General features: G+C 37.7%; 1 protein-coding gene across 1 annotated transcript; it reads left to right on the top strand.

The window, feature by feature from the left end:
- Positions 1-2,258: 2,258 nt before the first annotated feature.
- Positions 2,259-13,976, top strand: LOC106884190 (tryptase-2). The gene is made up of 6 exons (XM_014935427.3): positions 2,259-2,565; positions 9,778-9,946; positions 11,310-11,449; positions 12,170-12,301; positions 12,858-13,000; positions 13,620-13,976. The coding sequence occupies exons 1-6, from the start codon at positions 2,490-2,492 to the stop codon at positions 13,764-13,766; spliced, it is 807 nt and encodes a 268-aa protein (XP_014790913.1). The 5' UTR covers positions 2,259-2,489; the 3' UTR covers positions 13,767-13,976.
- The last annotated feature ends 260 nt before the right edge of the window (positions 13,977-14,236 follow it).

Raw genomic sequence — 14,236 nt, 5'->3', positions numbered from 1 at the left:
AGCTGACTCCTAATTATAATCATGTTTATAATTATAGAATATTTATATAATTTTACCTATAAAGGTTATTTTAACGTACCGAACTACTTGGTAAAATTATTGATAATTAATTAATTAATTAATTTTACCCTTTTATTATTATCTGTCTATCTATCTATCTATCTATCTATCTATCTATCTATCTATCTATCTAAACCATAAAAAATCAGGAGTTATAAGAGGTGAATATATTTATTCAACCACTTGACATCCTTAAGGTTACAGCCGTTTTGTAGCCTTCTCCATGCAGTAATAATTTCAGCGTGCAAGAAATTATGCTTACATATTTGCATTAATATGCATGTCGATATTATACAATACAATTGCATATTCACAGATCGAGGCAAATAAAGAAAGCTAGCTCATCAGAACATCATGGTTAGACCAATGTTGCGACCCTGGACCTTTGGCAGTTGAATCGTTGGTGTAAAAATGATGTTCTGATGTTCTGATGAGCTATTAGGTTGTTCCGAAAGTAATGGCCGATTTCAGAAATATAATTTTATTCTGGAAAAATTAACAATAGAAATGTTTTGATTAGACAAAGTATGAACAGTGAATATCTCTGCATCTCTGCCATCGATCAACGAGAGTATTTATGCCTCGTTGATAAAAACTTATTGGCTTTGATGCTAAGAAATCTTTGAAAGCTGATTCCACCTCTGGTTTGGACCTGAAAGTTTTATCACTTAAAACCGTGTTTAAATGCTTTTAAAAAATGGTAGTCAGTGGGTGAAAGATCAGGAGAATATGGAGGACGTGGTAAAGTCTCGTATCCCAGGTCTGTGATTTTCTGCAGCGTGATTCTTGCAACACGTGGCTTTGCATTATCATGGAGCAGAATTGGGCCACGCCGATTCACCAATGCAGGTCTCATTTTTTGCAAGTGAGCATGCATTTCAGCGAGTTGATTGCAGTAAAACTTTGCGGTAATGCTCTGGTTGGCTTCCAGAAAGCTGTAATGGACAGCACCAATTGCAGACCACCAGACAGTCACTAATACAACTTTGGCTTTGGAAAATGTTTGGGGGACTCGTCACGATCAAGCCATTGACCTGATCGTTTACGGTTATCATAAAGGATCCACTTTTCGCCACAAATGACTATTCGGTCAAGAAAAGGATCATTGGTGGTTTCGCAGAAAGAGCATCGAGTACACTTCAAAATGCTGAACTTTTGATTTTCATTGAGCTCATATGGTACCCATTCATCGAGCTTTTTCACCTTACCAATTTTCTGCAGATTGCGTGAGACCGTTGCAATACCGACACCAAGAGCCTGAGACATTTCTCTGACACTTTGACGTGGGTTTTGTTCAACAATTGCTTTCCATTGTTCATTGTCAAGACTGCATGGCCGTCCTCTCCCTTCTTTATCTTCAAGGCTCTCATCAACACTACGGAATTTCTGAAATCATCTTCGTACCGCGCGATTACTTGTGGACCCCTCTCCCTATGCTCTATTCATATTGGCAGCAGTTTGGGAGGCATTGTGCCCAAGCTTGAACTCATGCAAGAAAAGTAAGCGAAGCCCTTTTTGTCATGTTCATAATTAAGGGCGCCTATGCTTCAAGAATGTTTTCTGTCTGAAATAATTAGAAAATTATTAAAGAGCATACATCAATTATTAATTTTGTCGAAATTCACCTAAAATATAATTAAAATACTATGATAAAATTGCGTTTCAAAACATAACACTTAGAACGGCCATTATTTTCAGAACAACCTTATAGTTTTCTCCATTTGCATTGATTTGTGAATATACAATTGTATTGTATAATGCCGGGCCTGCATATGAATGCCTTTCATCCTTTCGGAGTCGATAAAATAACTACAAGTGAAACATTGAGGTCGATGTAATCGACTATCCACCTTCCCCAAATTTCAGGCCTTGTGCCTATAGTGGAAAGAATTATTATTGTTATTATTATTATTATTTTTATTGATAAATTAAGTACCAGTTACGTATTGGGTCGATCTAATCGACTAGCCCCCCCTCCTCCAAAATTTCAGGCCTTGAGCCTATAGTAGAAAGGATTATTATTATTATTATTATTATTATTATTATTATTATTATTATTATTATTATTATTGATTTATACTTTGTATTTACGCAAGTATGGTTGGTGATTGACTGTCATGCCAGATGATTGACTGTTAAAGCCAGATGATTAATAAAAAGTACAAAAAAGGCAAAAACTGCAAAAATCTCACAAACAAGCACGCACACACATACACACACCTTCTCACACAACACACACATACACACACACATGCACACCTACTCTCTCTCTCTCTCTCACACATACACACACGCTCTTTCTCTCTCTCTCTCTTCCCCCTCTCTCACACACGCACACACATATCAGCGTTTGTTATCGATCGTACGATTCAGTAAATAAAAGCCAGTATTTTTCTGGGAATTGGTTTGGATACAACTTCGAGGTAGAAATGGCATCTAAAGCTAACCAGTTGAACAACAAATATGTCACGGCGGTTTTAGTGGTATTGTCCTGCCTTCCGTTAGGTGAGTTATTGGCTGTATATTACTATTATTATTATTATTATTATTATTATTATTATTATTATTATTATTATTATTATTATTATTATTATTATTATTATTATTATTATTATTATTATTATTATTTACTTTTAATCTGCATCTTTGTTACAGTCACTTGCCGAGATACACCCAGCGTCCTGGGGTGAGTGAAGGATAAGAGATGTTACAGTGTGACTGAAAGCTTGGGGAGGGGAGGTAGTGAAGTATCTTCAAGTAATACAACACAAACATTTAAATGGATAGGCTTTTTCTAAGGATATAAGCAGTACTTGTCAGCACAGTCTTTTGGATTTCTCTGAGACATGGTTCTCCAGGGATCTTACCTAGATGTTTCTGACGTCCCCTTTTTTATCATACCTATGGCATCTACAATAACAGGAACAGTTCTCGCTTTAAGATGCCACATCTTTTGTATTTCAATTTCCGGGTCCTTATATTTACTTAGTTTGTCAAATTCTTTGACAGATATATTTTTATCATTGGAACACTTACATTCGTTAGTGCACAAGTATTTTCTTCCTTGTCTTTAATAATTATGTCTGGTCGATTAGCCTGGATCGTTCTGTCAGTGTAGACTGAAAAATCCCAGAGGATAGTGACATTTTTACCTTCAACGATTGACTTAGGATGATGTTCGTACCAGTAAGTAGGGGTACTGATTTTATAGTGTTTACATATTTTCCAATGTAAATACCGTCCTACCCTATCGTGGCGATTTTTATATTCGTTTGGTGTCAACACAGGACATCCCGAGACGAGATGGTCTATTGTTTCGTCAAATGTGTCGTAGAATCTGCATTTAGGGTCAGAACCGTTTTGAAGAACGTTAACCTGGTAGTTTTTTTGTGAGCAAGCTTTGGTCTTGTGCCGCCAGTATGAAACCTTCCGTCTCTGCTTTCAGTCCTATTATTATTATTATTATTATTATTATTATTATTATTATTATTATTATTATTATTATTATTATTATTATTATTATCATCATCATTGAGTAAGAGAGCAGTGCATGCCATCAAAGTGACACTGGGGTGAAATATATAAAGCCCAGTATACCCATCATGACTATCCGTCTGATAAGGGTACACCTGGTACATGCATCACAACCATATGTGCGCTTTGCAGCATTTCGTCCGTCTTTAAATTCTACTTTCAAATTTTGCCGAGGTTGACTTTGCCCTTCATCTTTTCGGAGTTGATAAATTAAGTTCTAATCAAGCATTGGGATCGATGTAACAACAACAACAACAACGATGATGATGATGATGATGATAATGACCATGATAATCATCATCATCTTTATCATCTTGTTTTAATTGGATATAGACAGCAACACCTTGATATGTCCTGTAATGTATTTTGATATGTCCAGAATAAAGAATCCAGATTGGATGTAACTGACGGTTTCCTCAATTTGGCCATGCAGGCAATAATAAAGTTTGATGTTCTGCTTACAGATATATAATCTTGGTGGAGACTATGTGGACAGTTAACAGCAGGATCTTGAGACGGTGGATACATCTTGAGCAATATTTTGAGTTGGTAATTTGTGTGTTAAAACAATTCAATTTGGTAGAATAAGTGAATAAGTTGGTTTATTTTGAGAAAGTAGAGACGTGGAAGTTTCGAGCAAAAATAATACTTCGTCAGTGCGAGAGAGAAAGAGAGAGAGAGAGAACATGTACTTTATTCTCCGTATAAACTTCAGGGCTATGCGGCGGATTATACCACATAATGTTCCTAGATATGACTATCCATATAGAAACCGTATGTTAACGTGTACAAATGTTCTAGAGACTTCCGGTCCACGCTCTAATCTCGTCAAATCTTTTGATTTAAAATTACTTTTATTTAAATATGATTTAAAAAGAAAGTTTTCGTATATTTTATTATTCTTTAAAATTACTATTTATTTACACAGTTTTCATTCAATGTTTACCACAATCTTCGGCGCCATTATTAATCTTTTATTATTGTCGAAGATGTTTTTTGACGTTTTTCTAGAGATTGGTTTTGCGTAATTTTCATTTGTTTTTTCCTTCCTTTTTGCTCATTTGAATATTGTACATTAGGAAATCGACTGTGAAATTCCTGAAAAAGGCCGACAAAGTGGAAACTGTGAATCCATCTGTCGGATGAATATTCAAAGGATACAAACATTGTGACTAAATATTGAACGATGTTGTCTTTCTGTTTCTAACCAAGAGTTCTCGTGCTATATACATATATACATACATACATACATACATACATACATACATATATACAGTTTTCATACTCATATATGGATATATGTGTGTGGTGTGTGTATGTGTTTGTGTGTATGTATGTACGCACACAAACACATACACACACACACACACACACACACACACACACACACACACAAATATGAGAGAAAGAGACAGAGAGAAAGAGGGGAGAAAGTGAAAATGAAAATAAGAAACATGCAGATATAGATATAGATATGTATACATATGCATATGTAAATGCTCACGCTTCTCTCTCTCTCTCTCTCTATATATATATATATGCATGCATATGCATATATGCATACATACACACATACACACCCTACCACCCACACATATTTGAACTTACCCCAGTATCTTTTAATCAGTTTTTGCAGCAATAGCTGTTGATGTTACTATTATCTCCCTTCTTTAAGTTTCTTTACAATGGGGAAGAGGGTGCTTCTATCGCTGTTGTTTCAGATACTGCACTTCCTGTGGCAGCAGCAGCAGTGGTTGTAGTAGTAGTAGTAGTAGTAGTAGTAGTAATGGTTGTTTTTTAATTAGTTTTTAATTAGTTTTCTTAATTAGTCGCTATTGTTATTATCTGTTTGTGTTAAGGCGGTGAGCTGGCAGAATCGTTAGTTCGCCGGACAAAAATGCTTAGCGGTATTTTGTCCGTCTTTACGTTCCGAGTTCAAATTCTGCTGAGGTCGACTTTGCCTTTCATCTTTCTGGAGATCGATGAAATAAGTACCATCTGAGCACTGGGGTCCATGTAATCGACTTATCCCTTCCCCCCAAATTGCTGGCCTTGTGCCGATATTTGAAACCAATTGATCGCTGTTGTTATTTTTTGTTACTTAAGGTGGCGAGCTGGTAGAACCGTTAGCATTCCGGGGAAAATGCTTAGCGGTATGTCGTCCGTCTTTACGTTCTGAGCTCAAATTCCAGCGATGTCGGCTTTGCTTTTATCCTTCAGGAGATCGATAAAACCAACAGCAGTTGAGCACAGGGACCTATGTAATCGACTTAGCCCCTCTCACCAAATTTCCCAAAATTTGAAACCGTTTTTTTTTGAGGATGAGCAATGACTGAAACTAGTCTCTGGATGCTGGCTTTGCTGGGTGGAAGTGCTTATCTCCCCTTTGAAAACATAAGGACACAGGATTTGTGTCAAGTCCAACAGGAAACGGTGTTTCCTAGGGCTAAGTAACTAGTATTCTTCCCTTTCATGGGACTGTTACATTAATTTGACAACATACTATCACTTTATCGTTTTTTGTTCGTCTTTATCTTTTCGTCTGACTTACACAAAATATTTTTAGTTCAAAGATGGAGAAGTTTTAATTGAACTTAACTGTTCTTATCACTGCCCACTTAATAACGTGTTAGCAACAAAGTTTGTTATTTGAATACAAATTTGGAACCCAACATGGCGATTGGTGGTGGTGGCGATGGTGCTCTGGTGATGTTGCTGTTGGCTGAAAATGCAGAGAGCTTATCAAATGTTATCAGAGGTCGAGAAGCACTTGCATGTGGGAGCAAAAATATATTTATATCGAATTCTGAGAGAGATAGCGTGCGCTTCTGCAGCATTCTCTGATTATCATAGCTTCTTGACTAACTTCACCTTGATACGGAGCGACTTGCCGACACATTCTAGTTGCGTTATAATGTCAAGCTTTTTCCTTGTTGACTGTGTGTGTGTGTGTGTGTGTGTGTGTGTGTGTGTGTGTGTGCATATATATATATACTCCGGTATATATATATATATATATATATATATATATATATATATATATATATATATATATACTTTATTACGTTATAATTGATAGGCTCCGATTTCCAATACTCAGAGTTGCTCGTTTCCTCCAAACTTTCATAAATATTCAGACAGTGGATACTCACAAGAAAACCAAGCTCAGTTACCTATGTCTGGTCGGTTGGATGAGGGTATAAGGTGTACGATCTGAAACATCCAATGGTTCCAGGTTACAATACCGACGAAGTGTTCAAGCTTTGCATTTGTAGATGCAGTGCTTGAACTCCAACCCCAACACAGTTTTTGGCTTTTGGTTGTTATGTTTTCTCATAAGGTTTCATTAGAAGATAGAAGGTGACTTCCTCATGACCTTTTGTAGAAACCTCAAATCACCAGCTGCTGCGGTACGAAGTAGGGCACCAGGGATCCAGGGGTTCAAGTTAGCTTCACACAGAAGAGCTGGTTCGAATTCTTTCAATAGAAGTACTTTCACAGCGAAAATACTTTAAAACCAGGTGGTAGAGATGTTTAATTAGTAACGGGGTGCGCATGCGTGTATAGGTATGTGTGTCTTTGTATTTGCGAAAGAGAGGGACTAGAGAGAGAGAGAGAGAGAGAGAGAGAGAGAGAGAGAGAGAGAGAGAGAGAGAGAGAGAGAATAGGCAATACCGAACACAATATAACTACAGGAGCTTACGATCAAAGAATTTACGACTATAACAGACGGTGCCGTGTTTATTCAACATTCGTAAACAATGGTTCAAACACTTGAGCGCCGTTCTGTTTAAATTGGTAAACACATTGTAACGTGTTTTCTGGAACACTTAAATAGTTCTGAAGATACGCTTTCAATTATCTTCATTTTTGCCTGGTAGGCGTTTTGTTTTCCTCTATGAACAGGTTTTTCTCTTCTTTGTCACACTCTCTTCTAAATACCACCCACATTCAACACACACACACACACACACGTATGTATGTATGCATGTATGTACGTATGTTTATATATGTTTATCAACTCAAATTGTTATATATATATAAATGTATATATATATACATACATATAGTAACCCTTCGCCATATCGCGGTTTATATTATTTAAGCTTACGTCGATTCATCCGTGGTGTTGTTTTGCACTTATAATAAAATAAATATATACAAATTATAAAAACAAAAAAAAAAAGAATCTATACAGCTCAGTACTGTTTCTACTTCGCGGATTTTCACCTATCGCGGATTTTCGCCTATCGCGAGGGATTTTGGAACGTAACACTCGCGATAGTCGAGGGATAACTGTATATCTTTTAAATTTGTTCACGGGAAACGTTTAGAATATGCAAATAAAGTTCCTATTTCATTATGCCGGCCACAGCTTTATTATTCCTCAGTCGACCTTCTCACTGGCCAAGAGTGATAAACGACCTCAGTTAAACATCCATTAATACTATATCGTCTGAAGAAATGATTCCATGAAAATGATCTATCCGATGCCCATGGATACTACGGACGACACTGTAATCATCCCAGGAATACGGACTGTGATCTTAAGAGACATACAATTTGTGGAAACGCACGTAACGATGCATTAAAAGTTCCATGCAAGGATTATTGTTATTATTACTATGTATATATATATATATATATATATATATATATATATATAATGTCTCACACACTTATTTCTCAATCTTTAAATTAATAACTCTGGCATTGTCTCACCCAATCATGACCTCCACTACTACTACTACTACTACTACTACTACTACTACTACTACTACTACTACTACTACTACTACTACTACCACCATCACCAAAAGCACTAACCTCAGCACTTGTACTACCACCGACACCCTCATTGTTCATTGTCACTAATATACCACTTCAAGACCATCGCTAGTAGTACTATGACACTAGTACCCCACAACACGAAAAAAAAAAAGAAAAAACAAACCAGCACCTTAATCACTCCTCCTCACAATCCTAACCGCACCACCCATCACTCCTACAATTACCGCCACCAACTTCCACCAATTTCCACCAATTTCCACCAACTTCCACCAATTTCCACCAATTTCCACCAATTTCCACCAACTTCCACCAATTTCCACCCGCTTTGCAAATCTTGTAAAAGCCATCATCACCCCATTAACACCACGTTCGCCTCCTCAAAAATAACCACCCCCCTACAATAACCACTACCGCCATCACCCTCAACTCTATCCACTACTACTACTACTTGCAGCCCAAACCACTCTTTAGCCACCACCCCTACAATGCCCCTCCATCCGTCCATCTATCCATCCACCCACCATTATTACCTTTTTACCAGCATTCTTTCCTCTATGTCTCAGGTAACATACATCACGTGTTCACCATGCTACATAACATCAATGCCATACCGATACTTGAATATCACAAGCAGAACAGCAAGCGTTCCTCCCCCAACCGTTATATAGTTCTATTATAAACATCCGTCTTAAAATGGCGGATTTGTTTAGTTACGTCAGTACAGCAAACATCTCTACTTTGCCGTACTTTACTGGGCGTAATAGAGGTGTTTCACTTTTGCTAATATAGTTTACCAACAGAAATCGTTGTCCTAATTCCATACATATATTTTGGTTTCAAATTTTTCCGCAAGGCCAGCAATTTCGTGAGAAGGGGTAAACGGTAAGTCGATTACATTGACCCCCAGTACTGGACTGGTACCTATTTTATCGATCTCGAAACGATGAAGGGCAAAGTCGACTTTGGTGGAATTTGAACTCAGAAGCATTTTTTCCGGAGCACTAACGATTCTGCCAACTCATAGCATTTTATCTATAATTAATATTCTTTTCTACTCTAGGCCCCAAGCCCCAATTCCTGTGAATTGTAAAATCAACTTCCTCCTTTCTGGTTTTGAGAAGCCTAATTTCTCAAGACTGGTATTCAGGCAGTTTGTTACATATCCAGTGCCCCAATAATTACAGGTATTAACCTGAACTTGTAATCTGGATAGAGTAACTGCAGATTTCTCAATAGTTCTGCGTATGTATGTATGTATGTATGTATGTATGTATGTATGTATGTATGTATGTATCCATCCATCCATCCATCTATCTATCTATCTATCTATCTATCTATCTATCTATCTATCTATCTATCTATCTATCTATCTATCTGTTTTCTATTTTTCAGTGTCATCGAAAACCTCGCGAATTGTGAATGGAAAGTCAGTATCTCATTGTAATTTCCCTTGGATCGTCAATTTAAGAATACTACGGGAGCATAATTACGAGGACTATACACAAATGTGTGGCGCATCATTGATTGCCAGAGATAAAGTTATAACGGCTGCACATTGTGTGTAAGTGTTGAGCTCCGTTTCTTTAACTTGAGCCATTAGGGTTCAAGGCGTATTTGAAGATACTTAATTATCGATATATTACTGGGGAGAAAAATCAATTGAAAGGTCTCACATTGAAGCAGACATCGAAGCTGAAGGCATATTCATATAATAATCTTTACAAAATTACCAAATATGTCCTCAAATACCGCTTGCATCCTGTGCTTGCTTCTTATTGGGACACTTGTAGCGATTAGTAGATTTTACTGGGAAGTTAAAGCTTGTTAGTGTAAGCAGCTGGAATATTGTGTTACCGACGAGTGTTCCGTTACGTTGGAGACACACAACTACAACTGTCACCACTGAGGAAAACATTGATCGTGTTCATCACATGGTGATGGATGACTGGTGATTGACTATAAATCGAACAGCCTATGCTATTAGCAAATCCCGTGAGAGAGTCGAGAATATTCTGCACAATGGACTTGGTATGCCGAAGGTTTCTGCTCGGTGGGTGCCACGTCTTCTGATCAAAAGCGCACCAAGCGGGAAAATATGACTTCGTTTAAGATAAATCCAGCTGGCTTCCTTGAACGTTTCCTAACCCAGGAAGAAAGAGAATGAGACTGGTTTAGTCTTTAGTTAGTGCTCAACTGGGACTTTATTTCATCGACCCTGAAAGGACGAAAGGCAATGTTGACCTCAGTGGGATTTGAACTCTGAAGGTAAAAAAAGCCGGAATAAGTGTCGCAAGGCATTTTGTCTGACGCTCTAACGATTCGGTCAATTCAGAATAATAATGGTTTCTAATTTAGGTGCAAGGTCAGCAGATTTGAGGGGAGGGGTAAGTCAATACTATTTTCCCTAATGTACTCGATTGCTACTTCATTTAATCGATCTAGGAGGGCTGAAGGCAAAATTAATCTTTCATCCCTTCGGGGTTAATAGTAGTAGTAGTAGTAGTAGTAGCAGCAGCATCATCAGCAGTAGTAGTAATAGTAGTAGTAGTAGTAATAGTAGTAGTAGTAGTAGTAGTAGTAGTAGTAGTAGTAGTAGCATCATCATTATCAGTAGTAGTAGTAGTAGTAGTAGCAGCAGCAGTAGTAGTAATAGTAGTGGCAGCAGAAGCGGCAGCAGCAGCAGCAGCAATAGTAGTAGTAGTAGCAGCAGTATGATGATGATGATGATGATGATGATGATGATGATGATGATGATGATGAGATGATGATGATGATGATGATGATGATGATGAGATGATGAGATGATGAGATGATGATGAGATGATGATGATGATGATGATGATGATGATGATGATGATGAGATGATGAGATGATGATGATGATGATGATGATGATGATGATGATGTTCGCTCTTTTATTTCCAGTCGACCAGACAAGAATGGTAAGGTTTTCAAGATTGAAGTAAATTTGGCGACGGACAATCCAGCAAAACCGGTCTACACCATTCCTGGTGTACGGTACAAATATATAGAAAAGTACCACTTCAGCAGGAATGGAATGCCATGTGAGTTGGTTTAATCATTGTACTTATATTCTCGCTAATCACTGATTCATTCATCGCTGATCTGCGATAACATGGCACGCCCAATTGTGAACCATGTTATGTTTATCATGGATTGATCTGCGATAACACGGGCCTGCTTCTATAACAACAAGCGCTCCAGCAACCAGCTACAATACTCAGCTACCCAGAATGCACTGACTATTGTGCTAACATAACCATGCTGCGGATTTTATGCGGATTTACGTACTCATATTAAATGGCACTCCGTCGGTTACAACGATGAGGTTTCCAGTTGATCCTGTCAACGGAACAGCCTGCCCATGAAATTAACGTGTAAGTCGCTGAGCACTTCGCGTATGTCCTTAACTTAGTTCTCAGGGGTTCAGGAAAATTGGAAAAAATCCTTAATGCTTCGAGCTTATGCTCTTCTACGGAAAGAATAGACGAGGAGAGAAAAAAAAAAGAGGAAAAACAAACGTGTCTTCATTATGCGACTACGCACATTATGTGTGTATATATGTATGTATGTATGTATGTATGTATCTTTTATAGTTTCAGCTTAGAGCTGCGGCTATGCTGATGCACCGCCGTGTATGTATGTATGTATGTATGTATGTATGTATGTATGTATGTATGTATGTATTGATATATAAAAGTGAGTTTGGATGCATACACCCCCCACACACATGTATATGTATATAAGGTATGTCTCTTTTTCAGATTACGATATTGCTATAATAAAACTGGCACATCGCGTTACCTATTCTAAATGTCTCCGCCCTATCACTTTACCCGAGAAAAACGATGTTTTTACCGGTAATTGCTGGGCTTTAGGATGGGGCAGTAATGGATGTAAGTATGTTGACCTTTTAATTGATGTTTTTTTTTATATTGACACACGCGCGCATACAACAACCACAGCTGCAGCACCACCACCACCACCATCATCATCACCATCATCAACCATAGGTTGTATAAAATGTGTTGCGATGTATATATAGTCAGTTTTCTTTTGTTCTGGGTTCAAATTCAATCAGTGTCGATTTTGTAGTTATTCTATCGTCCTCTTTTGTCGAACCGCAAAGTTATGGGGACGTAAACACACCAACACCGGTGGTGGTGGGGGAACAAACACAGACACAAAACCACACACACACACACACACACGCACACGCATACGCACACACACATATACACACATACGCACACACACACACACATACACACACGTACACATATACACGATAGGTTTCTTTCAGTTTCCGTCTACCAAATCCATCCACTCACAACGTTTTGGTCGAAGACGCTTGTCCAAGACTTCGCTCAGTGAGACTGAATCCGGAACCACGAATAAATTTTTTCTGATTTTTCATTCGTAATTTTATTTTTTGATTTATAATTTTTGTAGACGATCAAAGACCTTCTGCCAGTCTTCAAATTGTTCAGTTACCAATCGTAAGCAATAGTTTCTGCCCGTGGCCCGGCTTGATCCACGAACAAATGTGTGCCGGAGTATTTGAACCTTGGGGTGTACACAAAGGAATCTGTTCCGTAAGTTTTCTTCTTGTTTTTCTTTTATGTCTTTGACTATATATCACCTTTTATCTTTTTCTGGTTTCAGTCATTAGACTGCGGACATGCTGGAGCACTGCCTTGAATAATTTTAGTCGAATGAATCGACCTCAGTACATTTTTAAAGCTCCGTCCTCTTTTGCTGGGGACGAAAACCTACCGACACCGTCTTTCAAGCAGTGGTGGGGAACAAACAGAAACACAAAAACACACACATGCACGCACGTACACACACACACACACACACACACAAACACATACGCACACACACACGTAAATATGACGGGCTTTCAGTTTCCTATTTCTTTATTGCCCACAAGGGGCTAAACATAGAGGGGACAAGCAAGGACAAACGGGCTTTCAGTTTCCGTCTACGAAATCCACTCACAAGTCTTTGGTCGGCCCGGGGCTATACTAGAAAGTATCAGCCCAAGGTGTCACGCAGTGGGGTTGAACCCAGAACCAATTTGTTGGGAAGCAAGCTTCTTACCACACAGCCATGCTAGAGCCAATATATATATATACAAGCCCACGCAAATCTGTTATACTGAATGGTATCATGTATATTTCTAAGAATGCTAATTTATTATTATTACAGGGTGATTCTGGCGGTCCACTAATATGCGAAAAGAACCATAGACCGGTTTTGGCTGGTTTAGCGAGTTTCGGAAATTGTGGCATGTATCCAGGTGTATTTACCAAAGTCTCAAGCTTTGTTGACTGGATTTATAAGAATATTGAGTAATTAATATAATCCTTTCCTAATCGATTGCTTTCACAGTGTTATATCTATAAACAGTTGTGCCAAAAATGAAATCTTGTTTGTTATGATAATTTTATTTTCCATTATCAAATTATTCGGTTTTTATCAGTAGGAGATCTTTGTTGTTTTTGTATTATTTTCAGCCCCAGCTCCTTGGTTGTGTACACCTATAAATAAAGGCTTTCCAACCACGACCGTCGTTTGTATTCAAGACTACATTATTCAATGTCTACTTTCTCTTTCATTTTTTTAAGTCACCAAGTTTTGATTTGAGAAACTTGGAGCAACATAACCATTGAGCCACCTCTGATATATATATATATATATATATATATATATATATATATATATATATATATATATATATATATATATATATATATATGGTGCACCAGCATAACTGCAGCTCTTGAGTTGAAACTAGTTTAAAAAGAAATGTGTGTGTGTGTGTG

This window comes from Octopus bimaculoides, chromosome 13 (genome assembly GCF_046866305.1).
Source record: "Octopus bimaculoides isolate indiv1 chromosome 13, ASM4686630v1, whole genome shotgun sequence".
Classification (NCBI taxonomy): domain Eukaryota; kingdom Metazoa; phylum Mollusca; class Cephalopoda; order Octopoda; family Octopodidae; genus Octopus; species Octopus bimaculoides.
The sequence above is the reverse complement of the archived record's forward strand: the minus strand, read 5'-3'. Positions and strand labels throughout refer to the sequence as shown.

Coding starts and splice junctions, on each gene's coding strand:
- LOC106884190 (XM_014935427.3), top strand. CDS start 2,490: ATGGCATCTAAAGCTAACCAGTTGAACAACAAATATGTCACGGCGGTT. Junction 12,302..12,857: donor AGGATGGGGCAGTAATGGAT/GTAAGTATGTTG, acceptor TAATTTTTGTAG/ACGATCAAAGACCTTCTGCC. Junction 13,001..13,619: donor TACACAAAGGAATCTGTTCC/GTAAGTTTTCTT, acceptor TTATTATTACAG/GGTGATTCTGGCGGTCCACT.